This window comes from Oreochromis aureus, linkage group 5 (assembly GCF_013358895.1).
Source record: "Oreochromis aureus strain Israel breed Guangdong linkage group 5, ZZ_aureus, whole genome shotgun sequence".
In the NCBI taxonomy this organism is placed as follows: domain Eukaryota; kingdom Metazoa; phylum Chordata; class Actinopteri; order Cichliformes; family Cichlidae; genus Oreochromis; species Oreochromis aureus.
This window is the reverse complement of record NC_052946.1, coordinates 3,667,856-3,690,090: the sequence shown is the minus strand read 5'-3', so window position 1 is coordinate 3,690,090 and position 22,235 is coordinate 3,667,856. Positions and strand designations below refer to the sequence as shown.

At 40.6% G+C, this 22,235-nt stretch overlaps 1 protein-coding gene and 1 long non-coding RNA gene across 2 annotated transcripts in view; one reads left to right on the top strand and one right to left on the bottom strand.

Moving 5' to 3' along the window:
* The window catches only part of LOC116317977 (copine-9), a 269,801-nt gene that overhangs the window by 95,362 nt on the left and 152,204 nt on the right, over window positions 1–22,235 (bottom strand). The window contains exons 12-16 of the mRNA XM_039612659.1: window positions 18,028–18,103; window positions 17,624–17,677; window positions 17,376–17,437; window positions 14,862–14,908; window positions 6,128–6,309 (exon numbers count right to left, since the gene is read on the bottom strand). Coding sequence (XP_039468593.1) covers window positions 6,128–6,309; window positions 14,862–14,908; window positions 17,376–17,437; window positions 17,624–17,677; window positions 18,028–18,103 — 421 coding nt within the window. The remainder of the gene's footprint in view (window positions 1–6,127; window positions 6,310–14,861; window positions 14,909–17,375; window positions 17,438–17,623; window positions 17,678–18,027; window positions 18,104–22,235) is intronic.
* LOC120440333 lies at window positions 8,049–17,836 on the top strand. The gene is made up of 3 exons (XR_005613177.1): window positions 8,049–8,102; window positions 9,902–9,978; window positions 17,668–17,836. It is a non-coding gene; the product is annotated as an uncharacterized LOC120440333 (long non-coding RNA).

The following is a 22,235-nucleotide window of genomic DNA, read 5'->3' as shown; positions in this document are numbered from 1 at the left end:
AGTAACCGACCCAATGATCTGTGCTACATAAGTCATATTTTATAAGACCAAATGCTAAAACTTAACAGTTGACGATAGCCCAACATTCTTTAAATAATAGATGTTTAATTAGAGTTGCCTCAGTGTGGCGTGGGTCTGGGATTTGTCACGCTGAGGTGAACTCTAATTGGGAAAGCTGATTGAATGGCTGCTCACCTGGAAATGAGAGAAAGTTATGCAAAGTGTGCTGATACTCACTCGCACACCTCTGACTTCTGACTGGGAAAGAGCCAAGGGGATCTTGGGACTTGACAAAACTTCACAGTTTCAGGTCAGAAAAAACTTGAGTAAGAAATATTTCCAGTGCACTAATGAAAGACCTGAGGCATGTCACTGGGATATTTACTCCTATATAAAAAGATCTGGTAATAATATGGTTTTCTTAAACCCTCCTACTAATCTTTGCCTGCAGCCTTAGAACAGCACCAACAATAAGACTCCCCTTTTTCCATGTTTACCTCCTACCCACTTTGCTCTGAATTTCTTTTAAACTAGGAGACCACTTTCTGGAATCATAGCACACGTGATTGTTTTTTTTCCTTTCTCTGCCTTTCAGACTGTTAGCATTGCCATCCTGTTGGCGGACAATGCTGAGCTGTGCTTCTGTAAAATGTCACTAAAACTATCACAAAGACATCACATATTTGGTTTTTGAATAATCTTAGCTCCACTGAGAATGATCACCAACTTGCAGTATTAGTGTGTATGGCTGGAATGAGAATTTGATTTTCAGTCAAAAAGGAATGGAGTATCCACTCCGGGTTGGGATGACTCACTGCCTCAAGAGAAGTTCAGCTTTCTCTGGCTGTCGTTCATTAGCTAAGGAAAAGTTGAGCATGAGATGGAAAGAAAGTGGCACAGGATCTACAGTAAAGTTGATGCTGTATTATAATGTTACAGTGAAAAGACAGCTGAAGCAGTTAATTTACTGGTCAGTCTATGGCCGTGACAAGTAGTGACCATAGATGACTATCATGTGTCGTGACAAAAAGTACAAAATTATAGAAACAAGTGTCAGTAATTAGCTCCCTACATTGTGGGCTTTATCGATAATTGGGTAACCTTCTTGGGGAAACCTGGTCTTGTTAGGAGAGACAGCATCCATCCCACTTTGGATGGAGAAATCAGGCTAAATTTTTTAAAGCCCCTAAAACTTGACTATCCAGAGTTGGGACCAGGAAGCTGAGTTACAGTCTTACACGCCTCTCTGCAGCTTCTCTCCTCCTGCTACCCCCCCAAAAACCCATCTCCATTGAGACTGTGTCAGCTCCCAAACAGACAAAAAACAAACTAAAAACCAGCAATAAACAACTTAAACATAAAAATCACAAAGAAAGAACAATACAGTATCCACATCTGAACCAAAGAGTAAAACAGTGAAATGTGGATTATTAAATATTAGGTCGCTCTCCTCCAAGTCTCTGTTAGTACATGACTTAATAATTGATCAACAAATCGATTTACTCTGCCTTACAGAAACCTGGTTGCAGCAGGATGAGTATGTTAGTTTAAATGAATCAACACCCCCGAGTCATTCTAACTACCAGAAACCTCGAAGCACAGGCCGAGGGGGCAGTGTGGCAGCAATTTTTCACACCAGTCTATTAATTAACGAAAGACCAAGACAGACTTTTAATTCATTTGAAAGCCTGATGCTTAGCCTCGTCCACCCCAGCTGTAAAACTCAGAAACCAGTCTTACTTGTTATTATCTATCGTCCACCTGGGCCTTACACAGAGTTTCTCTCTGATTTCTCAGACTTTTATCTGATTTAGTGCTCAGCTCAGATAAAATAATTATTGTGGGTGATTTTAACATCCATGTAGATGCTAAAATGACAGCCTCAACATGGCATTTAATCTGTTATTAGACTCAATTGGCTTCTCTCAAAATGTAAAAGAACCCACCCACCACTTTAATCACACTCTAGATCTTGTTTTAACGTATGGCATAGAAACTGAACATTTAACAGTGTTTCCTGAAAACCCTCTGCTGTCTGATCATTTCCTGATAACATTTACATTTACAATAATTGATTACACAGCAGTGGAGAGTAGACTTTATCACAGTAGATGTCTTTCTGAAAGTGCTGTAACTAAGTTTAAGAATATAATCCACCCACTGTTATCATCTTCAGTGCCCTGTACCAACATAGAGCAGAGCAGCTATCTGAACGCTACTCCAACAGAGGTCGATTATCTTGTTAATAATTTTACCTCCTCTCTACGCACGACTCTGGATACTGTAGCTCCTGTGAAAACTAAGGCCTCAAATCCAAGTACCTGACTCCGTGGTATAATTCTCAAACACGTAGCCTAAAGCAGATAACTCGTAAGCTGGAGAGGAAATGGCGTGTCACAAATTTAGAGGATCATCATTTAGCCTGGAGAAATAGTTTGTTGCTTTATAAGAAAGCCCTCCGCAAAGCCAGAACATCTTACTATTCGTCACTGATTGAAGAAAATAAGAACAACCCCAGGTTTCTCTTCAGCACTGTAGCCAGGCTGACAAACAGTCAGAGCTCTACTGAGCCAACCATCCCTTTAACGTTAACTAGTAATGACTTCATGAACTTCTTCACAAATAAAATTTTTATCATTAGAGAAAAAATTACCAATAATCATCCCACAGATGTAATATTATCTACAGCTACTTTTAGTACCATCGATGTTAAGTTAGACTCTTTTTCTCCAATTAATCTTTCTGAGTTGACTTCATTGATTACCTTCTACAGACCATCAACGTGTCTTTTAGACCCCATTCCTACAAAACTGCTCAAAGAGGGCCTGCCATTAATGAATGCTTCAATATCAAATATGATCAACCTATCTCTAATAATCGCCTATATAGTGTAAGGAGCTTAGAACGAAAAGCGTCTGGACTTCTTTAAGCAGCTTGAAGACGTTTCACCTCTCATCCGAAACTTCTTCAGCTCTAAGGTCAAATGGTGGAGAGTCCCAGATTTAAGCCCTATGGGAGTGTCCCCCAAGAGGGACATGGACCCCCTATTGATCCTCTACCTAATCACATGAGCCAAGGTGTGAAAACGGCTGTAGGTCACAATCAGCCAGGGTTTCAGGTGAACTCATTCCTTAGACTAAGATGGCCTGTATGGCTGAGAACCTCCACAGATAATCAGCTATGTACCACAGGCCTTCAAGGTGGCTGTAGTTAAACCTTTACTTAAAAAGCCATCTCTAGACCCAGCTGTCTTAGCTAATTACAGGCCAATCTCCAACCTTCCTTTCATATCAAACATCCTTGAAAGAGTAGTTGTCAAACAGCTAACTGATCATCTGCAGAGGAATGGCTTATTTGAAGAGTTTCAGTCAGGTTTCAGAGCTCATCACAGCACAGAAACAGCTTTAGTGAAGGTTACAAATGATCTTCTTATGGCCTCTGACAGTGGACTCATCTCTGTGCTTGTCCTGCTAGACCTCAGTGCTGCGTTCGATACTGTCGACCATAATATCCTATTAGAGCGATTAGAACATGCTGTAGGTATTACAGGTACTGCACTGCAGTGGTTTGTATCATATCTATCTAATAGACTCCAATTTGTTCATGTAAATGGAGAGTCCTCTTCACACACTAAGGTCAATTATGGTGTTCCACAGGGTTCAGTGCTAGGACCAATTCTGTTTACATTTGCGCAATATCTCTAAAATTAGAAATATCCTGTCTCAGAGTGACGCTGAAAAACTAGTTCATGCATTTATTGCTTCAAAGCTGGACTACTGTAATTTATTATTATCAGGATGTCCTAAAAACTCCCCGAAAAGCCTTCAGTTAATCCAAAATGCTGCAGCAAGAGTCCTGACAGGGACTAGAAAGAGAGAGCAGATTTCTCCTGTTTTGGCTTATCTTAATTTCTCCTACAATGGGTGACGATAAAAAAAAGTTAAAAAACAGGTGTGAAGTCAAATTAAGTTTTATGAATATGGTTAACTTGAAGAAGCAGATGTTTAACTTTAGTTTCTGTTGTTCCATGGAAACAGAAAAAACTATTCACATAATATTGCAAGTCAACATCTAACTGTAGTGAAGCAGTCTAAGGGATTACTTTGTGTTCCAATAGTTTAGCACTTGTTGCCAAGTGCAGAGTGCTGCAAAATGAGAATAGACATGTCAGAATGAGTAAACTGTTTTAACATTTAGACCAAACTAAATACTTGGAGTTCATGTGGTCTAACCAGCAGATGGGTTAACATAACATATCAATATTTAATGTGCCTAAGTCAGAAGGCCAATAGACCTTAATTTATAATTTAGTTGCTGTATAAAAAACATTTCCTTTATGTCATGCAACCTCTGGATCCACTCATTAGCTGCGTAAAATATAGTATATGTTTATAAATATCCATTTTCTAAACCAAAAATCCTATTGTTGTCATGAAATCACTAGAAATATCAGATAGCAAACTGACTAAAGTCTCACCATTTCCCTGCAGGTCTGTTGGTGCTACAGGATATATGAATGTTTGAAGGAAAAACAGGGTTTTGTTTTTCATTCATGACCATCAAGATGTAAACAAAGTTTGAAATCTGAAATAAGTAATGTGGCTATATAAACACTGTCAGCAGTGTTTTTCTGATGAAACTGTTTTATTTCTGTCATTGTACAAATAAAATAGAAAAGCACTGCTTTTGCCTGCAGAGGTTTTTCAGTTGTGTTATTTGAATAATCCAGTCAACAATGTACAATTACTTCCATAGATTATTGGACCATGGCCCATTTTGTTTGTTTTATCATTTTTTGTGGATTACAATGTAAAAAAGAAGAGGCCCAGAAAACACAAAACATTTAGTGAACTTGATTTTTTACATTTGTGTTTTTCCTCAGCTTTCAACTGTTGTTACTTACTTTACTAAGATTTACTCATTTAGACAAGCGTTTTGGTAACTTGAATTTTCTTGTTTGTCTAATTACAATATTCCTGCGAGGTTGACAACAAAAAATATCTCCAACATATTTCTACCTTAATAAAACACAGACAAGTGAAGTGGAGTGGAGACAAGTGAATAAACCATTACATTATGAAGCACTTATCACTTTGACTAGAGAAATCAGCATTAATCATGTTCCTATATGTATATTTAAGGAATGCTGAGTGAATATATTTTCATTAATCAAGTGATGCCCATTTGTTTTTCAAAGGCAATACTAAAAGCTAAAGTATATACGCATCCATACACTGGAGTTTCACAGTAACTACAGTGAACAAGACGAGTTAAAACTTATATATCCACCTTAGATTTACAAGCAGTCAATTTGGTTGGGTGGTGTTCAAACATGTGCATGTGTATGTACAAAGTGCATGCACATACATTCACAAGGATGTACTAGTGCATTATGTTGTTATATACATGGTTTCCTCGAGGGAAACTAAATGTAATGTTTCTTCTGTAATAGTCTTCTTTGTAACTCAAACTGCATTCACTAGAGCGCCCTTCCTTCATTCCTTCTTTTTAAGAATGTACCAGATTATTGACTTGTCCATTTATTCTGATTTTCAGACTAATAAAAAACTTTGGACCTCATATTGAGAGGTTGATTGAAAAGCTACTAAATCCAAGTCCAGCACTTGGAAGATCTTTTATCTACTATATTTGTCGAATGAAGAGAGAACAGGCCTTTTTAAAGCTATTTATGAGTTGCTCAGTTATATTTGAGTATTTGAAAATGGGCAGTGAATCTGAACCAGATGGAATAGCTGTGATTCCTAAATTAATTCCTAAAAAACTAATGCAATACTTAAAGTGAATCTGAAAGTTTGGACTTCAATCACATCTTGATTGTTGGATTTATTTTTTATTATTGTCTGTGGCAGAACTAAAAGAAATGTTAAAAAAGGGAGAAAAAAAGGAAAAATGTATGGACCTAACTGTAATTTGTGCTACATCAGCTCACCATTAATGACACCATTCATTTGACTGACCAAGAGTAAATTGATTAACTACTGCACAGAGTCGGTCGCTTTTCACGATTTCACCACCATTAACAAAAATAGCCCATAAATTACGGTAAATATTCTCAAGTACTAACAGTTAAAATAGCCTCTCCCTCAGTTTCAATCATGACTCTCACCAGTGGAAAGGCGTGGGAGATCTTGCCGTCTGGGGGAAGTTTAGCTCCAAAGCCATATGCAGGGAAGAGTTTGTCACTGTCATAGTCCTGGATAATTTCTCCCACAGCCTTCAGGGCCATGGCATATGCATTCATTTGGTATGGACTCATATAGTGCAACGATGTCGGCTGGGACGGGTTACCTAGAAAGAGAGAAATCCCCACCAGCATGCAGCAAAATTAGCATGAGAATGTTCTTATCAGAGAATGAAGAAAAGCAATTACACATTTATTAGACTTGCAAAAACACACATGCAGACATGATGAAGGTAACCACTATGTTGTATAACTACTGGAATCAGTTGGGGTGTGTTTTTTTTTTTGCTTTCCAAAAAAAAGACCAACTAAATTTTGCAAAACGTGGTTTTGTAGAATTGATATTATGGAGCCGTGGTAAGATATCACATTTCAAGGTACATTCTTATTCGTATCTGTGTAGTTTCTTTGCTGTCTGACATGTTGTCAGTTCTTTATGTCTGAATGCAGTCTTTTTAATTTGTCGGATCACAACCTAGCATGAAAGTTTTTAAGCAGTGTTGTCCTGTTTTAGCCACTAAACACTATTTGATAAACTCACTATCAGAGAACGGTTTATTGTTGTTGGAGATTTTGTAGGAAATCACAATACAATGTTGCTGCTTTTATTTTGAAGGCCACAGCTTTCAGTATACTCAATTTAAAAGGTCCATTTTTTTTTTTTTAACTCAAAGCTATGTGCTTAGTTTGTGGCAGAAAAATGCAAGAACCTGACTGATTCAGCGCGGAAATCTGAACCTTTGCTAGCAAAACTGCCATTTAACCAAGCTTTAGGCATCCAGCTTTGGGGTTTCCCACAAAATACCTCTCTCTAGCCAAACTATAACGAGATGGATGCAGAAAACTGCAACAAATCTGGAGCTTTGACTTTTTCTCTTTTGATTTGAATGAGAGCTGTGATGCCCCTGACTCAGTTATTCATCTTATCATATGGGGTAACAAATGAGTTTGAGATTATGGAGGAGCTGGCAGATTTGTGCTCAATGATAACCTGCTCAGTATTTTTCTCCAGTATTTTAAGTATTTCAATAAAAGTCTTATTGAATTCCTATAGCCTCCTTTTTTGTGCACGTATAATGCAGAAACTTGGAACTAATTTAAGTTCATAAAAGTTTTAAGATGTTTATTTTTGCTCCAGGGTAGGTACTTTCCAGCACAAAAGGAACATTGAGTGATATAAGTATACACTGATTGGTCTAGGCAGAAGTGCAAAATAATCAGATACATAAACAATAGTTATCTTTAAAAACATAGAGAACTGGACCAATAGAAAAGTCCAAGTGTTATGCATATATGTAAGAGAGGAAACGCATCATATGAAGCAAAAAAAAATCATAATTTTCACTCATGTTATTCTCAACTTGTGACCTTTGCAAAACACAGTAAAGCTATGTAGAAAAAAAAGTAAAAAGAAGGGAAACTGAAAAACCATTACAAGAAAAGAAAAGACCACTATGTACTATTTAATAGCTTAGTAGTAGATAGTTATATAAAGAATATTTTACAACCACAAACAACTTTTCCTGGTTGTAAAATATTTGTTCCTGGTTCCCAGTAAGTTCCCTGGTTCTCTGTACATTATTAAGACTGACACACTGCTATCTGCAATTCCCAGATTAAAATTCTCATGAAACTCAAATCTCTGTGGTTGGGGAAGTATAAATCTTCCAAATGCGACCAAATTTTTCAGTGGTGCGACTAAAAAAAAAATATTTGGTCGCACAGTGCGACCAAATACTTTTGGGGAAAAAAAAAAAAAAAAAATCTCTGCAACTCTCCGTGTGGTCAACAACAGACACACATTATGCCCCTATTGTGGACTAAACCAATCAGAGATAGTCAGGGGCGGGACCTCTCTGATTGGCCGTGGTCCAGTTGAAAGTGCAGGTGGAAGAGAGAGGTGAGTAGCTTGAATAAAGCGATATCAATTCATTAACGGATTCCACACAAAGACGCAAACACAGAGCGGACCCGACGCATCAGGATCAGCTTTGTCTTTCTCGGCTTCTCACCCCACGGCCCGAACACGGACACGCTGTCGGAGCTTAGCGATTCTGATGCGTCGGGTCCGCGCTGTGTTTCCGTCTTTTTTGCGCTGATTCTGAGCTGCAGGTTTTGTCTCTCCAACCAAAATTCGCCGAGCCAGCAGCAAAAGAAGCAGCAAACTACGCTTCACATTTGATCAATGTCGTCATGAATTCCCTCTGACTTTTGCTGTTTTGCTTCCACCACGATAAAAATCACACTTCATGCACAGCTCTCTCTCTCTCCCTCTCTCTCTCTCTCTCTGTACTTCAAGAACAGTTTCCCGTCTCAAATCTCTGTTTTCTGCATTATCCATTCGCTTATTACCCACCAGTCTACCGTTGTTTACAGCGCTGTCGGCCGCTGTCTTTTCTTTTCTTTTTCTTTTTTCACTTAAATGACCTCGGACAAGAAAGCCTAATTTCTGCTGTTCAATACTGAAGAAATTTAAACTTAAAATTATGCAAAATTGCAGAATATTGCAGAATATTTTTAAGGTTATCTGCTATAAAAAGCCAGACCAGGAAAATCTCCTTCATGTTTTTCTGTGTTTTATTCTCAGTTACTTTGACACAAAGGCATCTGCTGTGATGTTCACAACTCTGATGAAGTCTCACATGTATCAGTACTGATAAATGATCAGAATTATAATATTTCTGACTGTCTGAGGCTAAACTGAATTGAATCAGGACTTTGAGAACCTGAATCAAATGGATTATAGAAATCAGTGATGATACCCAGCACTAGTGAGCAGCCTAGGCCCGACAGAAGTGGATGTAGCTGTGGGTAATAAGAAAAGATGAAAAGAACTATTGCTAACGCTTTGTTAAGTTAAGGCCTGATCCGTCTGAAATTCATAGCCAGCTCTGACACGGTGCCATCACTCTCTGAATGCTGAAAAAGCAGCAGTGTATCCAGAAAACACATTATATGCTGCAATAAATGCACTGCCCAAGTGTCCCCTCTCCCCACTGCCTTTCAGCAGCAGGCAGCAGCAAACAGGTCGTCAGAGGAGCCAAGATGATGATTAAGTTTAACATTTTCTACAATATTGACAAAGCAATTTAAGCACAAGTTTGTTAGTTAATAATTTAGAAATGAATATTGTCTGTATGGACTTCCCCCCAAAGAAAGTGCACATGTAAAACTGCGGTGTTAAGCGATGCGGTTGAAAAACTTGAGTGCGCCTAACTTTTGTGCCGGTACGCCTAAATTTTTAGAGTTAGGCGCACCGGTGCGCCCATGTCAAAAAGTTAGTCTAGAGCCCTGATCTAGAGACAACCTTGCAGTGGGATTACACCAGCTAAGTTACCAAAATCTATCCACAGATAACCAAAAGTATTGAAAAATTAGTTTTGAAATCTAATGTTTCAAAATGCACCAGTCAAGAATAACGTAATGACCACGTGCCTAAAATTTCGTTGGCCCCTATTTGCTGCCAAAACAGCCCTGACCCATTGAAGCACGGATTCCACTAGACTCCGAAAGTGTGCTGTGGTATCTGGAAGCAAGATGTTAGCAATATTCTTTAAGTCTTACAAGTTGTGAGATGGGCCACCGTCAGTCTGACTTGCTTATCCATCACATCCCACAGATGCTCAATTGGATTGAAATCTTGGGAATTTGTTGTGCTCCTCAAACCATTCCAGAGTCATGTTTTTTTCTTTCTGGCAGGGTGGATTATCCTGGCCACAGCCATCGGGGAATACCATTTCCATGAAAGGGTGTACATGCTCTGGAACAGTGCTTAGGTAGGTGGTATGTGTCAAAGTAACAGCCAAATTGATTGCAAACCCAAAGTTTTCCAAGCAGAACATTGCTCAAAGCATAACACTGCCTCACCGGCTTGACTTCCTCCTATAGCGCATCCTTATGCTAGGTGTTCCCTAAGAAAGTGATGTGCAAGCAACCAGCCATCTACATGATGTAAAAAGAAAATATGATTCATCCGACCTTACACTGCTCTGTCGTGCAGTTCTGACACTTACGTACTCACTGTTGGGACTTTTGGAAGTGGACAGCATGGGCCCTGTGACTAGGGCAGGGTGCAGTCTCATATACAACAAACTGTGATGCAATGTGTATTCTGACATCTTTCTATCAGAATCAGTACAAACTTTTTTAGCAATTTGAGCTACGGTATCTTGTCTGTTGGATCAGACCACATGAACCAGCCTTAGCTCCAAATCCATGAGCCTTGACCAGCCCATGACCCTTTTGATAGATACTGGCCACTGTGAACCAGGAACACCGCACAGTTTTGGAAATTATCTGACTCTGTCGTGCACTGTTGTGCCATCACAATTTGACCCTTGTTAAACTCGCTCAAATGCTTACGGTTGCCCATTTTTTCTGCTTCTAACACATCTACATTTAAGAGCAAAATGTTTACTTGCTCCCTAATATGTCCCAATCACTAACAGGTGCCATGACTAAAAGATAATCAGTATTATTCACCTTACCTGTCAGTGGTCACAAAGTTATTAAATACTTTAATCTCTTAACATCTTCTAGATCAAATGTGAGTCACAATTAGTGTGTTTAGGATTAATTTAGGGGCTGGAATAAAGCTTTAATTGACCTCCTTAAAGGTAATTTTCTTTTTTACCTTTTTAGCATCCCCAAAAGAACGACAAAGCCAAAATGCATGTACAATTGATTTGAAAACTACCTTTCAGTAATTTCTTCTCTTGTTCAATATGTGGCAAAAATGCACCCCAACCCTAACTGTAAGTAGTTTGCTGGTGACCACTTAAGGTTGGATGTTGGAGGTTAAAGTATGTAATAAGCAAAATAGGTCCTCAGCAAGCTGTAGAGGTTTCTTTTCTTTTGGTTTAATAGCAAGCAGTTCAATGCTGATAGCATTTTGTCTGCTGGTATCAAGTATTAGTTCATAAACTTACATTATGGCCATTTACTGATTTCAATAGAAAACTATTAGACACTATATTGCCAAAAGTATTTGCTCATATGACTTCACATGCAGATGAACTTGAGCTACGTCCCATTCTTAATATAATGTTTGCCCACCTTTTGCAGCTATAAAAACTTTTTGTTAACAACGTTTTTCATCCACACCAATCCTGCTGATCCATGACTTTATGGACTTTGTGCACTGATGCGCAGTCACATTGGAAGAGGAAGGGGCCATCCCCTGAAGCATTAAGCTTCTGTCTAGGGGCTGAGATCTATTCCTGAAAAACAACCCCACACCATAATTATGTGGGGTAATTATATAATCGAATTATGTAAAGGGGAATATGTAATTATTGATTACACTTGGTACAATGCAGAGCAAGAGCAAGTGTCAATCTCCAGGCACCTGTCAAACCCAGCCAAGTACATCAGACTGCCAGATACAGAAGTGTGATTTGTAACTCCAGGGAACATATGCTGTGGCAGCATCCTTTACTCCATGCTTTGAATTGTGCTGAGCAGAGACAGGCAGTAACGTGTTAACGTGTTACTGTAATCTGATTACATTTTTCAAGTAACAAGTAAATTAAGGGATTACTATTGCAAAAAAGTAATAAGATTACTGTTACTTTCCCATAAGCATGCTGCGTTACTGCGTTACTAAACTGTGATTTTGTTGGTGAGAGTGTCTCATGACAGTGATGTACGACCGTGCAACGGTTGTGGCAGCAACAGACATGTGCAGATCAACAATGGATAATATGGAGTGCGAGAGAGAGTACGACCATGCAGTGTTTAAAGCTTGGAAGTACTGACATTACCCTGAGTTAGGGCTGGGCCATATCATACCGTTCACGGTAAAACTGGTATAATGTTGGGCAACGATAAGAAAATGAAATATCGCGATAGAACATGGGTAAAACGCGCATGCGTAGTGCCTTTGTTTTCATACGCACATGGCGGAAAAAGCATGGCGGCAACGGAGAATGAGAAAGGTGAAAGCGGATCATTGAATGAAACGGATGAACCAGAATTGGTTTGTAAAAATGCTGCAACTTCAGTGATGTGGAACTGGTTTAGCTTTCGTCCGTCAGATACACAACAAAGTACAATTTTTTGTAGAGCATGCTAGCGGGCCGTCGTTATTACTAGGGATGGGTATTGAAACCTGGTTCTTGTTGAGAACCGGTTCCCACTGTTTCAATTCCTTGGAATTGTTTGCCATTTTGTAAACGATTCCTTATCGATTCCAGTCGCCCGAATGAGCGTCACCACGCTATGGAGCGTCATTTACCTGGCAGGGCGCCTAAGCGGCTCAAACGCTCAAAAGTTTGGTTGTACTTTACGAGAACGGATGACAACAGGGAAACTTGCAATACTTGCAAAGTAGATATTTCATTTAAAGGAGGAAACAGTACAAATATGCAAAAGCATTTGCTCACAAAACACGCGATGACCTTAAATGAATGTCGTGTTTTTAATTCCGCTCCGGACTCGTGAATCTCAACCCAGCAGCAGCGGTAACGTTTGCACGTCCTCTCCCGTTAATGCAGCAGGTAAATAATCAGCTAACAGTGAATATTATGTTAGAGCGATCTGCCTTATTACAAAACCTGCCGTTACTGTGCGCTGCATTTAGGTGACCATGATGAGAGAGACAGACAGAGTCTGGCTGGCAGTTCTCGCTGCAGTCTACCGTTAGCGTCTCCTTTCAGGCCAGGATAGACGAATGTCACCGAGCAGTGACTAAGTTTGTGGTCAAAGGCTTGCACCCATTTGCCCCGATTTTCGGTAAGTGAATGTGTTTAATTGTAGGCAGGGACATTACTGGATATTCTTGTGTAATTGCTACAGAATAATTTATGTTATACTTTATTATTGCTACAGAAGAATATTTATTTTATTGTTTTACATTTACAATTTTTTTTCCTGGGGACCCTGTGACACCCCATTGAAGAGCCGTAGGCTGTGGATCTCTTAAGATCTCACTGTTGGGTTTGTAAGGCCATGTTACTCCTAAATTTCTATCTTGTTCAAAGAGAAGATATAAAACAAAGTTCTAAGCTAATCGACCTTAGTGTTCTCCTTTTTTAAAAAGAATCGATAAAGAATCGAATCGTTAAACAGAATCGAAAATGGAATCGGAATCGTGAAAATCTTATCAATACCCATCCCTAGTTATTACCATGTTTTTTTGGAAAATACGGCAATCCTTTGATTTTTCTGAAAATCGACAGTGCCTCTTTTAATCCCGTGTGCCTTATGTATGAATTCTGGTTGTGCTTACTGACCTCGAAATGATTTTATGTGGTACACTGTGCTTGAAAATCTGTCAAATGCTTTAGTGCGACTTTGCTAAGCTACGAACCGCACAACTTGATGGATTGTCGGAGGCGGCACATTACGGCTATCGTAGGCAGGAGCCTCGCGGAGTGATACGTACTGTGCTTCAACATAATATTACCGTATTGTGTGTGTATAACCTTTTTTTAAGTTTTGCGGATATTATACATGGTTATGCTGAGGATATGTCGGCCAGTTTCCACTGGAAATGCCTTTTGGTTAAACTGTCAGCGAGGAATTTGCATTTGCACTGTTACATTTTTATATAACTTTAATGCACATAAAAAACAGCTGCTTGTTTAAGTGAAAATACACTGATGGGTTTTTTTTTGCACTAACAAAGTTGTGGAGTTGTAAAGTATTTTGTCTCGTGTCAATTATGTCGTCAGTTATATCGTTATCGCAAATTTTCAAATGTATATCGTGATAAATATTTTGGGTCATATCGCCCTGCTCTACCCTGAGTTTGATTCTGTAATAAGTGACAAAAACATTAGTGTCTGCTGTACACTCTGAGTGGGAAGAAAACTTCTTTCTACAGCAGAAAATTAAACTTCAAATCTGAGCGAGCGCCGAGCACGCTGCCACGAGAATGTGAAATTAAAAAAAAATTTAAAAAAATCACACAAACACAGGGGTAACTCCTGGCTTGGAGTCCAATGATCCTTTTATGGTTTGGCAACAGTGCTAAAACTGACAAATTGTGCTGTCAATCAGCACTATCAATCATGCCTTGTAAACACTAATTACAATACAACAATAATCTGGCTGCTTCAACTTAGTAAGTCCCATTAGCCTGATGGACTGATGAAGTATTTGAACAACCAGATTAGGTGTAATATTGCTAATCTCTCCTTATTTCTTTAACAGAGCTTCTTTCTTTGAGGATTTTTCAACTTAAAGACTTTGCAATTAGGAGTTTGTTTTTTTCCTGTCTGGCTGATAGGTGACTGTCATTGTGTTTCTTTGCAGGCACCTCTGTAGAATAACAGGGACTTGGTGTTCAGACTTGCGCTATATTCTTCAGCTGGTCTATTATGTTATTTTTTGGACATATTCCAGTTTCCATACTTTACACAGAAGTACATATTGTGCATATGTGTTATGGTTGTGTGATGTGATGTGTGATGGTGACAGCATGATAGACATTTTGGAACATAATAGCACAAATAGTGTCCACATATAGACCACCACCAAGACAGAAAAATAATTGTGTAATGTGACAAAACTACTGAAATAGGTTTTTTTCCAAAGAAGGCAAAAAGAGTCTAACTAAAGTAAAAAAGCGACAACAAAATATTTTGTGGGCAAAATAATCTCACTGAACAGGTGTGTGGACATTTCCTGCATGCATTAAGATGAAACACTGTCTTACCATTGGATGCTGTGAAGTCTATGGCTACAGTGAAGTTGAGTTGCGTCCTGGTGGGAGATTGAGCACATCGATATCATTCACAGTGGAGAGGACTCCGTTTTGAGATAGTAGAACATCTACAGCTCTTCATGCCAGACCGAGAAACGTACATACTGGTCACCGGTGCCATTTAGAAATTGTAAGACATCTAAAGTCTTTGAAATCTAAAAATTATTAATGTATGTAGTAGGGCTGCACGATTAATCGTTAGAAAATCGCGATCTCGATTCATACTTATGTGTGATCTCATTTCCAAATGACAACGATTTAAAAAAAAAAAAAGAAAAAAAAGAAAGAAAAAAAAAGAAAGACGACGACGATTGTACCGCATTTTGATCCGGGACGTAATCTGCATGAAAACAAGCGCTCACCCTTCCTGCTCAACAAATGACATGGGCGGAGCCTTATACCACGTGATACAGAAGCTGTGCCGTGATGCTCAAATTGGCAGGGAAAAAACAACGGAGAACACGTCAGGGATGACGAGAAAGTGACAGGAGAAAATTTGTGCCGGTCAACCACCCAAACATCAATAACGGGAACCTTATACAGCGCTTCCCTATACACGTCGAACTCCCGCAGGCTCAAAGAAATTACGGAGGCTATCACTTATCACCTGACCAAAGATATATCAACACTGTGCAAAACAAGGGATTTAGGAAAATGATCAACACCCTAGACAAACGCTACACAATGCCGTCCCGCAACTATTTTTCTATTGTTGCACTACCTGCTCTATACACGCAGTGTCGAGCAACGGTGGAGACGGAATTACAAGCAGTACAACATTTTGCGGCAACGACAAAATGTGAGACATTTATTGCTTTTATTTTTATTTATTGTTTTTATGTTCAGTCTCAACTGTTACGAAGTTGATGTGCAGTTAATAAGTGCAATAAATATTTATATTGGAAAAGAAAATCGTGAGAGAATCGTGATCTCAATTCTAAGCAAAAAAATCGTGATTCTCATTTTATGCAAAATCGTGCAGCCCTAGTATGTAGTATTGTTTTTGCCCATTGAATTCTTCAGCTTTCTGTAACTTACATTTCACAACAAAAACAATTTTTAAAAATGAGCTGTCCAGATTGATGAGAAAACAAATTCAGCAATATAAAACTCTAAAACAAAAGCAGTGAGGCAGCAGCAAACGTCTCACTGATGGTTTAAGAAACATCAGTGTTCAAATAAAGTGCACTACCTTGGAATTTCTTTCTTCCAGCCTATTTGCTTGCCTGATGTAACACGTTTATTGTATTAATATCACACAGTTTTTAGTTACTTCAGCTAATTAGCTTACGTAGTTAACAAATCAAAAGTTCAGAGTGTGACCCTGACGCAGCTGATGCAACTCAAAGCATGCTCATATTGGTCAACGTTAGAGCTGATGCAATATGACTTCATCAGCTACACTTGTCTGCTCTGCCTGATGCAATCTGTGGTTGTCAGTAAACCAACTAGAAGTACAGGGGTGAAGCACTTTCTTTGAATTACTGTGTATTTTCTTAAGCTTTTGCTTTAGATTTAGTTACAACAGCTGTGTTTAAGTTGTGCTGAGAAAAGTTAGCATAGCTGACTTTCTTGTGTTATGCCCTCTGCTTTTTGCCATTTAAGTTTAATGAGTTATATTGCATTTTTCTGGCATGTTGGGGGTTAGTTATTTACATGTTATGGTTTATAACCACAGCATTGTTACTGATGCCCCTTTTCCCAAAACATTATCTACCCGTAGTTTTATAAAGTAAATGTATGAGAAATACACTACATTGCTGAAAGTATTCACTCATCTGGCTTCACACACATATGAGTATAACTTGAGTAAAGGTCTTTTGGGAAGGCTTTCCATGAGGTTTATGGAAATTTTTGGCCATTTCTCCAGAAGCATATTTGTGAGGTCAGACAAGAGTGCCTGAATCCACTTTGCTCTGATTCATCCCAAAGGTGTCGAGTTCTTCCAGGCCCAGTTCTTTATCCATGTCTTTATGGAGCTTGCTTTGTATACAGTCATGTTGAAACAGGACGAATGTTCATGTTATGCCATGAATGCCCAGCTTGTCGCACAAGGTGTCTTTTTTGTTTAGAATAATTGATTTAAGTAAGAAAAAGTATAACATCAGTTAAGGTCATCTTCAGTGACAACTCAAGTTCTCATCAATCGGGGGCAGACATTTTCTAGTGAAATCTGCTATTTTGGTTATCTTTTAACTGAACAATATTGCGTGCAGTGGCAAACTAAATGTCAGGTTCGACAAACAGAGCAGTGGGGATAAAAGAAGCTGTGAAGAGTCACTAAACTGTGACTCAAGAATCAAATGAGGGCTGATTTTTTTCACTGGAAAACCTGAATGTAAGCAAAGTGCGTAAACACTTTAGTCTAAGTTTATAACACATTGCACCCTTTGTACTACCTTCGTGTAATATTATTTGTGCATGTTTGACTCTACCCTAATGAAACATGACTGACTGAGTTCTTACCCTCCTCTGATGAAGTCGACAAATGTATACTCTGACTCCACTTTGAAAGACAGCAGGGTCACCTTTAAGATTGGGAGAAAGTGAAAGGGAAATGAGGAATGGGGAAAAATATCAAGAGAACCAAGAGAGGTTACAGACAGGCTAACGGCAAACATTATACATTTACTGGACCGATAAATCACTCCTGCTATGAGTCATCCCCATGAAACATGCGACAGCTGCTGACATGACACACTGACAAGTCTTACCGTCCCTGAGTTGATGTATTTCTTCTTTTTGCCTTTCTTTTTAGGATTCAACACCTTGACCACAAGAGCGGAAACATGAAACAAGCTTTTCAACAAACAAGTCAGAACACATTATATAGTCTTTCCTCGCATTTCTAAGCTAATATGAACAGGTGGCGATTTAATACTGTCCTCAAATAAAGGCTGGAATTCATAATACAAGGAATATTACTTCATGAATAATATATAACACTGAAGGAACTAGCTTTGTTGTTCCTAAAGCACTGCTGTGTTTTTAATACCACCGACACAATCAACAAAAAATAGGTTTTGGAGAAAATCTTTGGCACCTTTGTTGTTTTGTGACCGAAGTGAAATGTATTTCTTGTTGCACTCTGTCTTTTTTTTGTTTTCATTTTTTTTACCTCATAGACATTGAACTGGCTTTGGCCTCGGGATAGTTCTCTGTAGCTTGTGGTGAACTCTCCAATAAAGTCATGACTGGAAGGGAGAACAAGATAAAAACAAATAAAACAAACAGTAACATGACTTTTTATCCTTTTTTACAAAAAAATTATAGTCCTTTTGTTCAACAACATAGTGTCCAATCTTTTTTTAAGGATAGAACCAAAGTTTGCCCAATGATTTTCTTTCTTTTGAAGCTGTGAAATACAAATATAAATAGAAAAGGTCCACTTAACCAATGTGAAGGATTGCATGGATCTTCCCTTTGTTGTCTTGTATTACAAACTTATACAAAATAGTTGCAATTAAGTTGAACTAATTTAATGAGAAGTGCATCCTTTTCAGCTTCTATGATGTGGTATTTCTCACACATTAAACTATCCCAGATACCAAAAGGTGAGAGGCGGGGTACACCTTGGACAGGTCACAAACCTGACACAGGGCTAACACATAGAGAAAGACAGCCATTCACACCTATGGACAATTTAGAATCACTAGTTAATCTAACCCCACTAACTGCATGTCTTTGGACTGTGGGAGGAAGTGGAGAGAACTCCTACAAACACAGGCAGACCATGCAAATTCCACACAGAAAGACCCGGCCAGATGACGGAGTCAAACTCAGGACCTTCTTGCTGTGAGGCAACAGCCCTAACTGCAACACCATTGTGCTGTTCTGAATTAAATTAACTGTAGATATTTAATTTAACTAGGCTATATTTACCTTTTAAACCTTGCTGTCCTGTGCTTTAGATCACAAAGATTCAAATTAGACAAACAAGTGTTTTTACCAGCTATGCCAAATCTCCAAGGCAAAGCCCTATATTCCACATAAAGATCTGGAAAGCTTATCCATGCCTTCATTACTTTGAGACTAGACTATTGCAATTCTCTTTACATGGGCCCCCAATTCTCTCTCCTCCAGCGTTTGCAATTAGTTTAAAATGCCGCAGCACACCTCTTAACTGGCACCAGAGGGCATGATCACATCACCCCTGTTCTAGCCAATCTACACTGGCTCCCTGTTAAACACTGTATCGTTTTTAAAATCCTTTTGTATTCTTTTAAAATTTTAAACCTGGCGCCCAGTTACCTAACAGACCTTCTCGACGTGTATAGCCCCAAGAGAGCACTCAGATCCTCTAACCAACTGCTCTTAGTGCAACAAAGGCCCCGACGAAAGACTAGAGGGGACCGAGATTTTGCAATTGCTGCACCCAAACTCTGGAATAATCTTCCTGTCGATGTCCGCATGTCAGATTCCATTCAATCGTTTAAATCACGCTTAAAAACTCACCTGTTCCATCTAGCTTTTGAAGCAAATTAGTTTGGACTTTCACCTGGTCTGCATTTGTGCTATGTAACTGTAACTGTAACTACAATTTTTTTTAATTGTTTTTAACTGTTTTTGTTGCCTTTTGTTGTAATCTGCTTTGCTACCTTGTGTGAAGTACTTTGATGGACACTGTCCTTTTCAAATGTGCTATAGAAATAAAATATTGATTGACTGATTGACAAAGATGTGCTTTTTTTTAAAAAAAACTATTTTGCTCCAGTAACCTCAAATTTCAGTTCTTCTGGGGTTATATATTTTAGATTTGTCATGGCTAAAGTAGCAGGCGTGTGGAGTTGCAGGCACTGGCTTTGATGCGAGTGAGCTTTATTTTCATTTCTTTTCTTTTTTTTTTTGTCTGTCCCATTTGGTTCTTTAGCCATCAGAATTGCTGTCTGAAGACCAACAAGGATACCCAATGGATTTATTTTGCCAAATGGATCATCGAGGCCTTGCCGTATTGGTCCATTTGATCGACCTTTGTTGTTATTATTTATTTTATTTTATTTTCAGTTGTTACAGACGGGACAGACATGACTGAGGGATAGGAAAGGGAGAAAGAAAGCGAGGAAGGAACAGGAAAACAGAAGGGAAGAGGGACAGTGAAAAAGGGCACTTAAAAAGAGAAAGAGAAAAAAAAAATCTGTGCCAGAGTGAACCGAGCTGCAGGCCCCGAGGCCCGAGGGCCCCCTTTGCCCCGGAAGAGGCCTGACCGAGCGACAGGCACCAGGCCCCGCCAAGTAGCCACCGGGAGTGAGCTGGTGCATACCTGAGCGCCCAGCCCTGGACACCAAGAACCACCAACGCACCGACCCCTGAGGGCATCAGTTACCAGCAGGGAGTGTGGTGAGGGGAGATAGGCCTCCATACTTTGGAGGGCCTGGGAGTTCCCAGAGAGGTGGAGTCTAAGACCCGACCTGACATATAGACACAGACAAACAGGCACACACAGACACAAACATGCATTCCCACCCTCATGCACACATATACAAACTCTCAGCACTCACCCAACGTAGGGATAGACAAAAATGGACATGTACACACAATCACACTCCCCAAACAAACTCTATACCCCGGGTCCAGGTACCCTCGCCCCCAGAGGGGGAAACGGCACCTAGACCCAAGAGATGTTACCCTTCCCCCCGGGGTGGAGGCAAGCAGACCGCCCCAGGCTCTGCAGCAGCAGGGAGGCCAATCGGATGGCCAACACCTCCTCCCAGCCCCCCGCCCCGATGGCTAGTAGAGAACGGGGGTGTATGAAGACCCCATACCTCCCTCCTCCCGCTCATGTGTAGTGGTGCTGCGTGTTGTTCTAAAGTGTATTTAAAACACGGGAGGGCATGGTGCTACTGCCAGAGAGCAGCAGGTGTTAGCACGGCCCCTCCCAAGAACCCTCAATATGTACATGGATTTAAAAATGAGAGGTGGGCACCGGCGCCAGAGGTAGGGTTGAATACACAGACCGTTCTCTGGACGCCGTTAACGTGGTCACCCTCAAGGCCCTATATATGTATGTGTTATGAGAGTGTGAGTAATGTGGATGTCTAAGTTGTGGAAGAAAATTGAGGCACAGGTGGCCAGAAGGGGACAGAGGGGGGGGAATGCCTCCCCTGCACCCTGGTGACACACCCGCACCCCAAGGCCCTACCTGTGTGGGTGGGTGTGGTGGAGCGGGAAGAGGGAGGCAGCCGGGGATGGGGAGGAAAAGAAGGGAGGGGCATCTTGCCCCCCCCTGGGGCCAGCTCCCCCACTGACCCCAGTAGGCACCCCCGTCCTCTGGTACCCACCAAGGCAAGGGAGCCCAGGCCCATCCAGACCGGGGCCTACGGCAGCGGCACCGCCAAGCCCCACAGGACCCGGGGCAGCCCACCCGACCCCACCGCAGAGGAAACTGTACCCACCCCAACATTCAATCATCTCCCAGACTACACAAGACAACAGACACCCAGGTTAAGTTTATTCTCCACCTCTCCTATCTCTCTCCCCCACCTGCAGAGTGGACTCCTGCAAGGATGGAACAACCTCCCTGCTAGTTGAAGAGCCCCCCAGTTAGGCCGATGCACCAGAGGCCCCCTACGCCAGGGCTGAGCCCCCGTGCACCCACCCACCCACAACCTCCGTGACACACCGACGAGGACCGAAGCCCCCAAGGCCCAGCCAGAGCCCCAGCATGGAGGTGAAGCACCCCCGAACCCCAAGCCCCCACGCCTGCCCCGGATACACTCAGGGGCAGCCAGGCTACCAGGCCAGTAACCTACGTCCGCCAGCACAGACCCTCCCCCAGCCCTGCTGCACGTAGCCACAAGGAGAACACCCTCTAAGAGCAACCAGAGCCACTAACCAGGTTATGACCACAACCCCTGGGTTAAGCCCTCCAGGGATAACGTCCCTAGGGATTCTCCAGATGCCCTAAGCCCGTCCCAACCTCCACATCAACCACAATAGCTAATGCGGGACCAAACCACGACCCCCCACGCCCGCTAGGTGATGGAGCCGATCAAAGGAGCCCAGAGGGAATGATCTAATGTGGTGGCAGAGGCTGTATCGAGACTAATGTGATCTATTAGATGGTTTCTATATTGGCTAGAATTAAGATTATTTTTATTTTTCCAGTTCATGAGGACCGTTTTCTTGGCGATGCATAGGGCAGTAAAAACCATGTGGACTGTATTAGTTTCTGTAGTGACATCATCCAATTTTCCCAACAAGCACACTAAAGGGGAGGTTGGAATTTTACATTTCAGACACTTTGATAAGTCTTCACATATCCCACGCCAAAACTTCTGCACTGGTGGACAGAACCAAAGAGCGTGGATGTAATTGTCTGGTGTATTG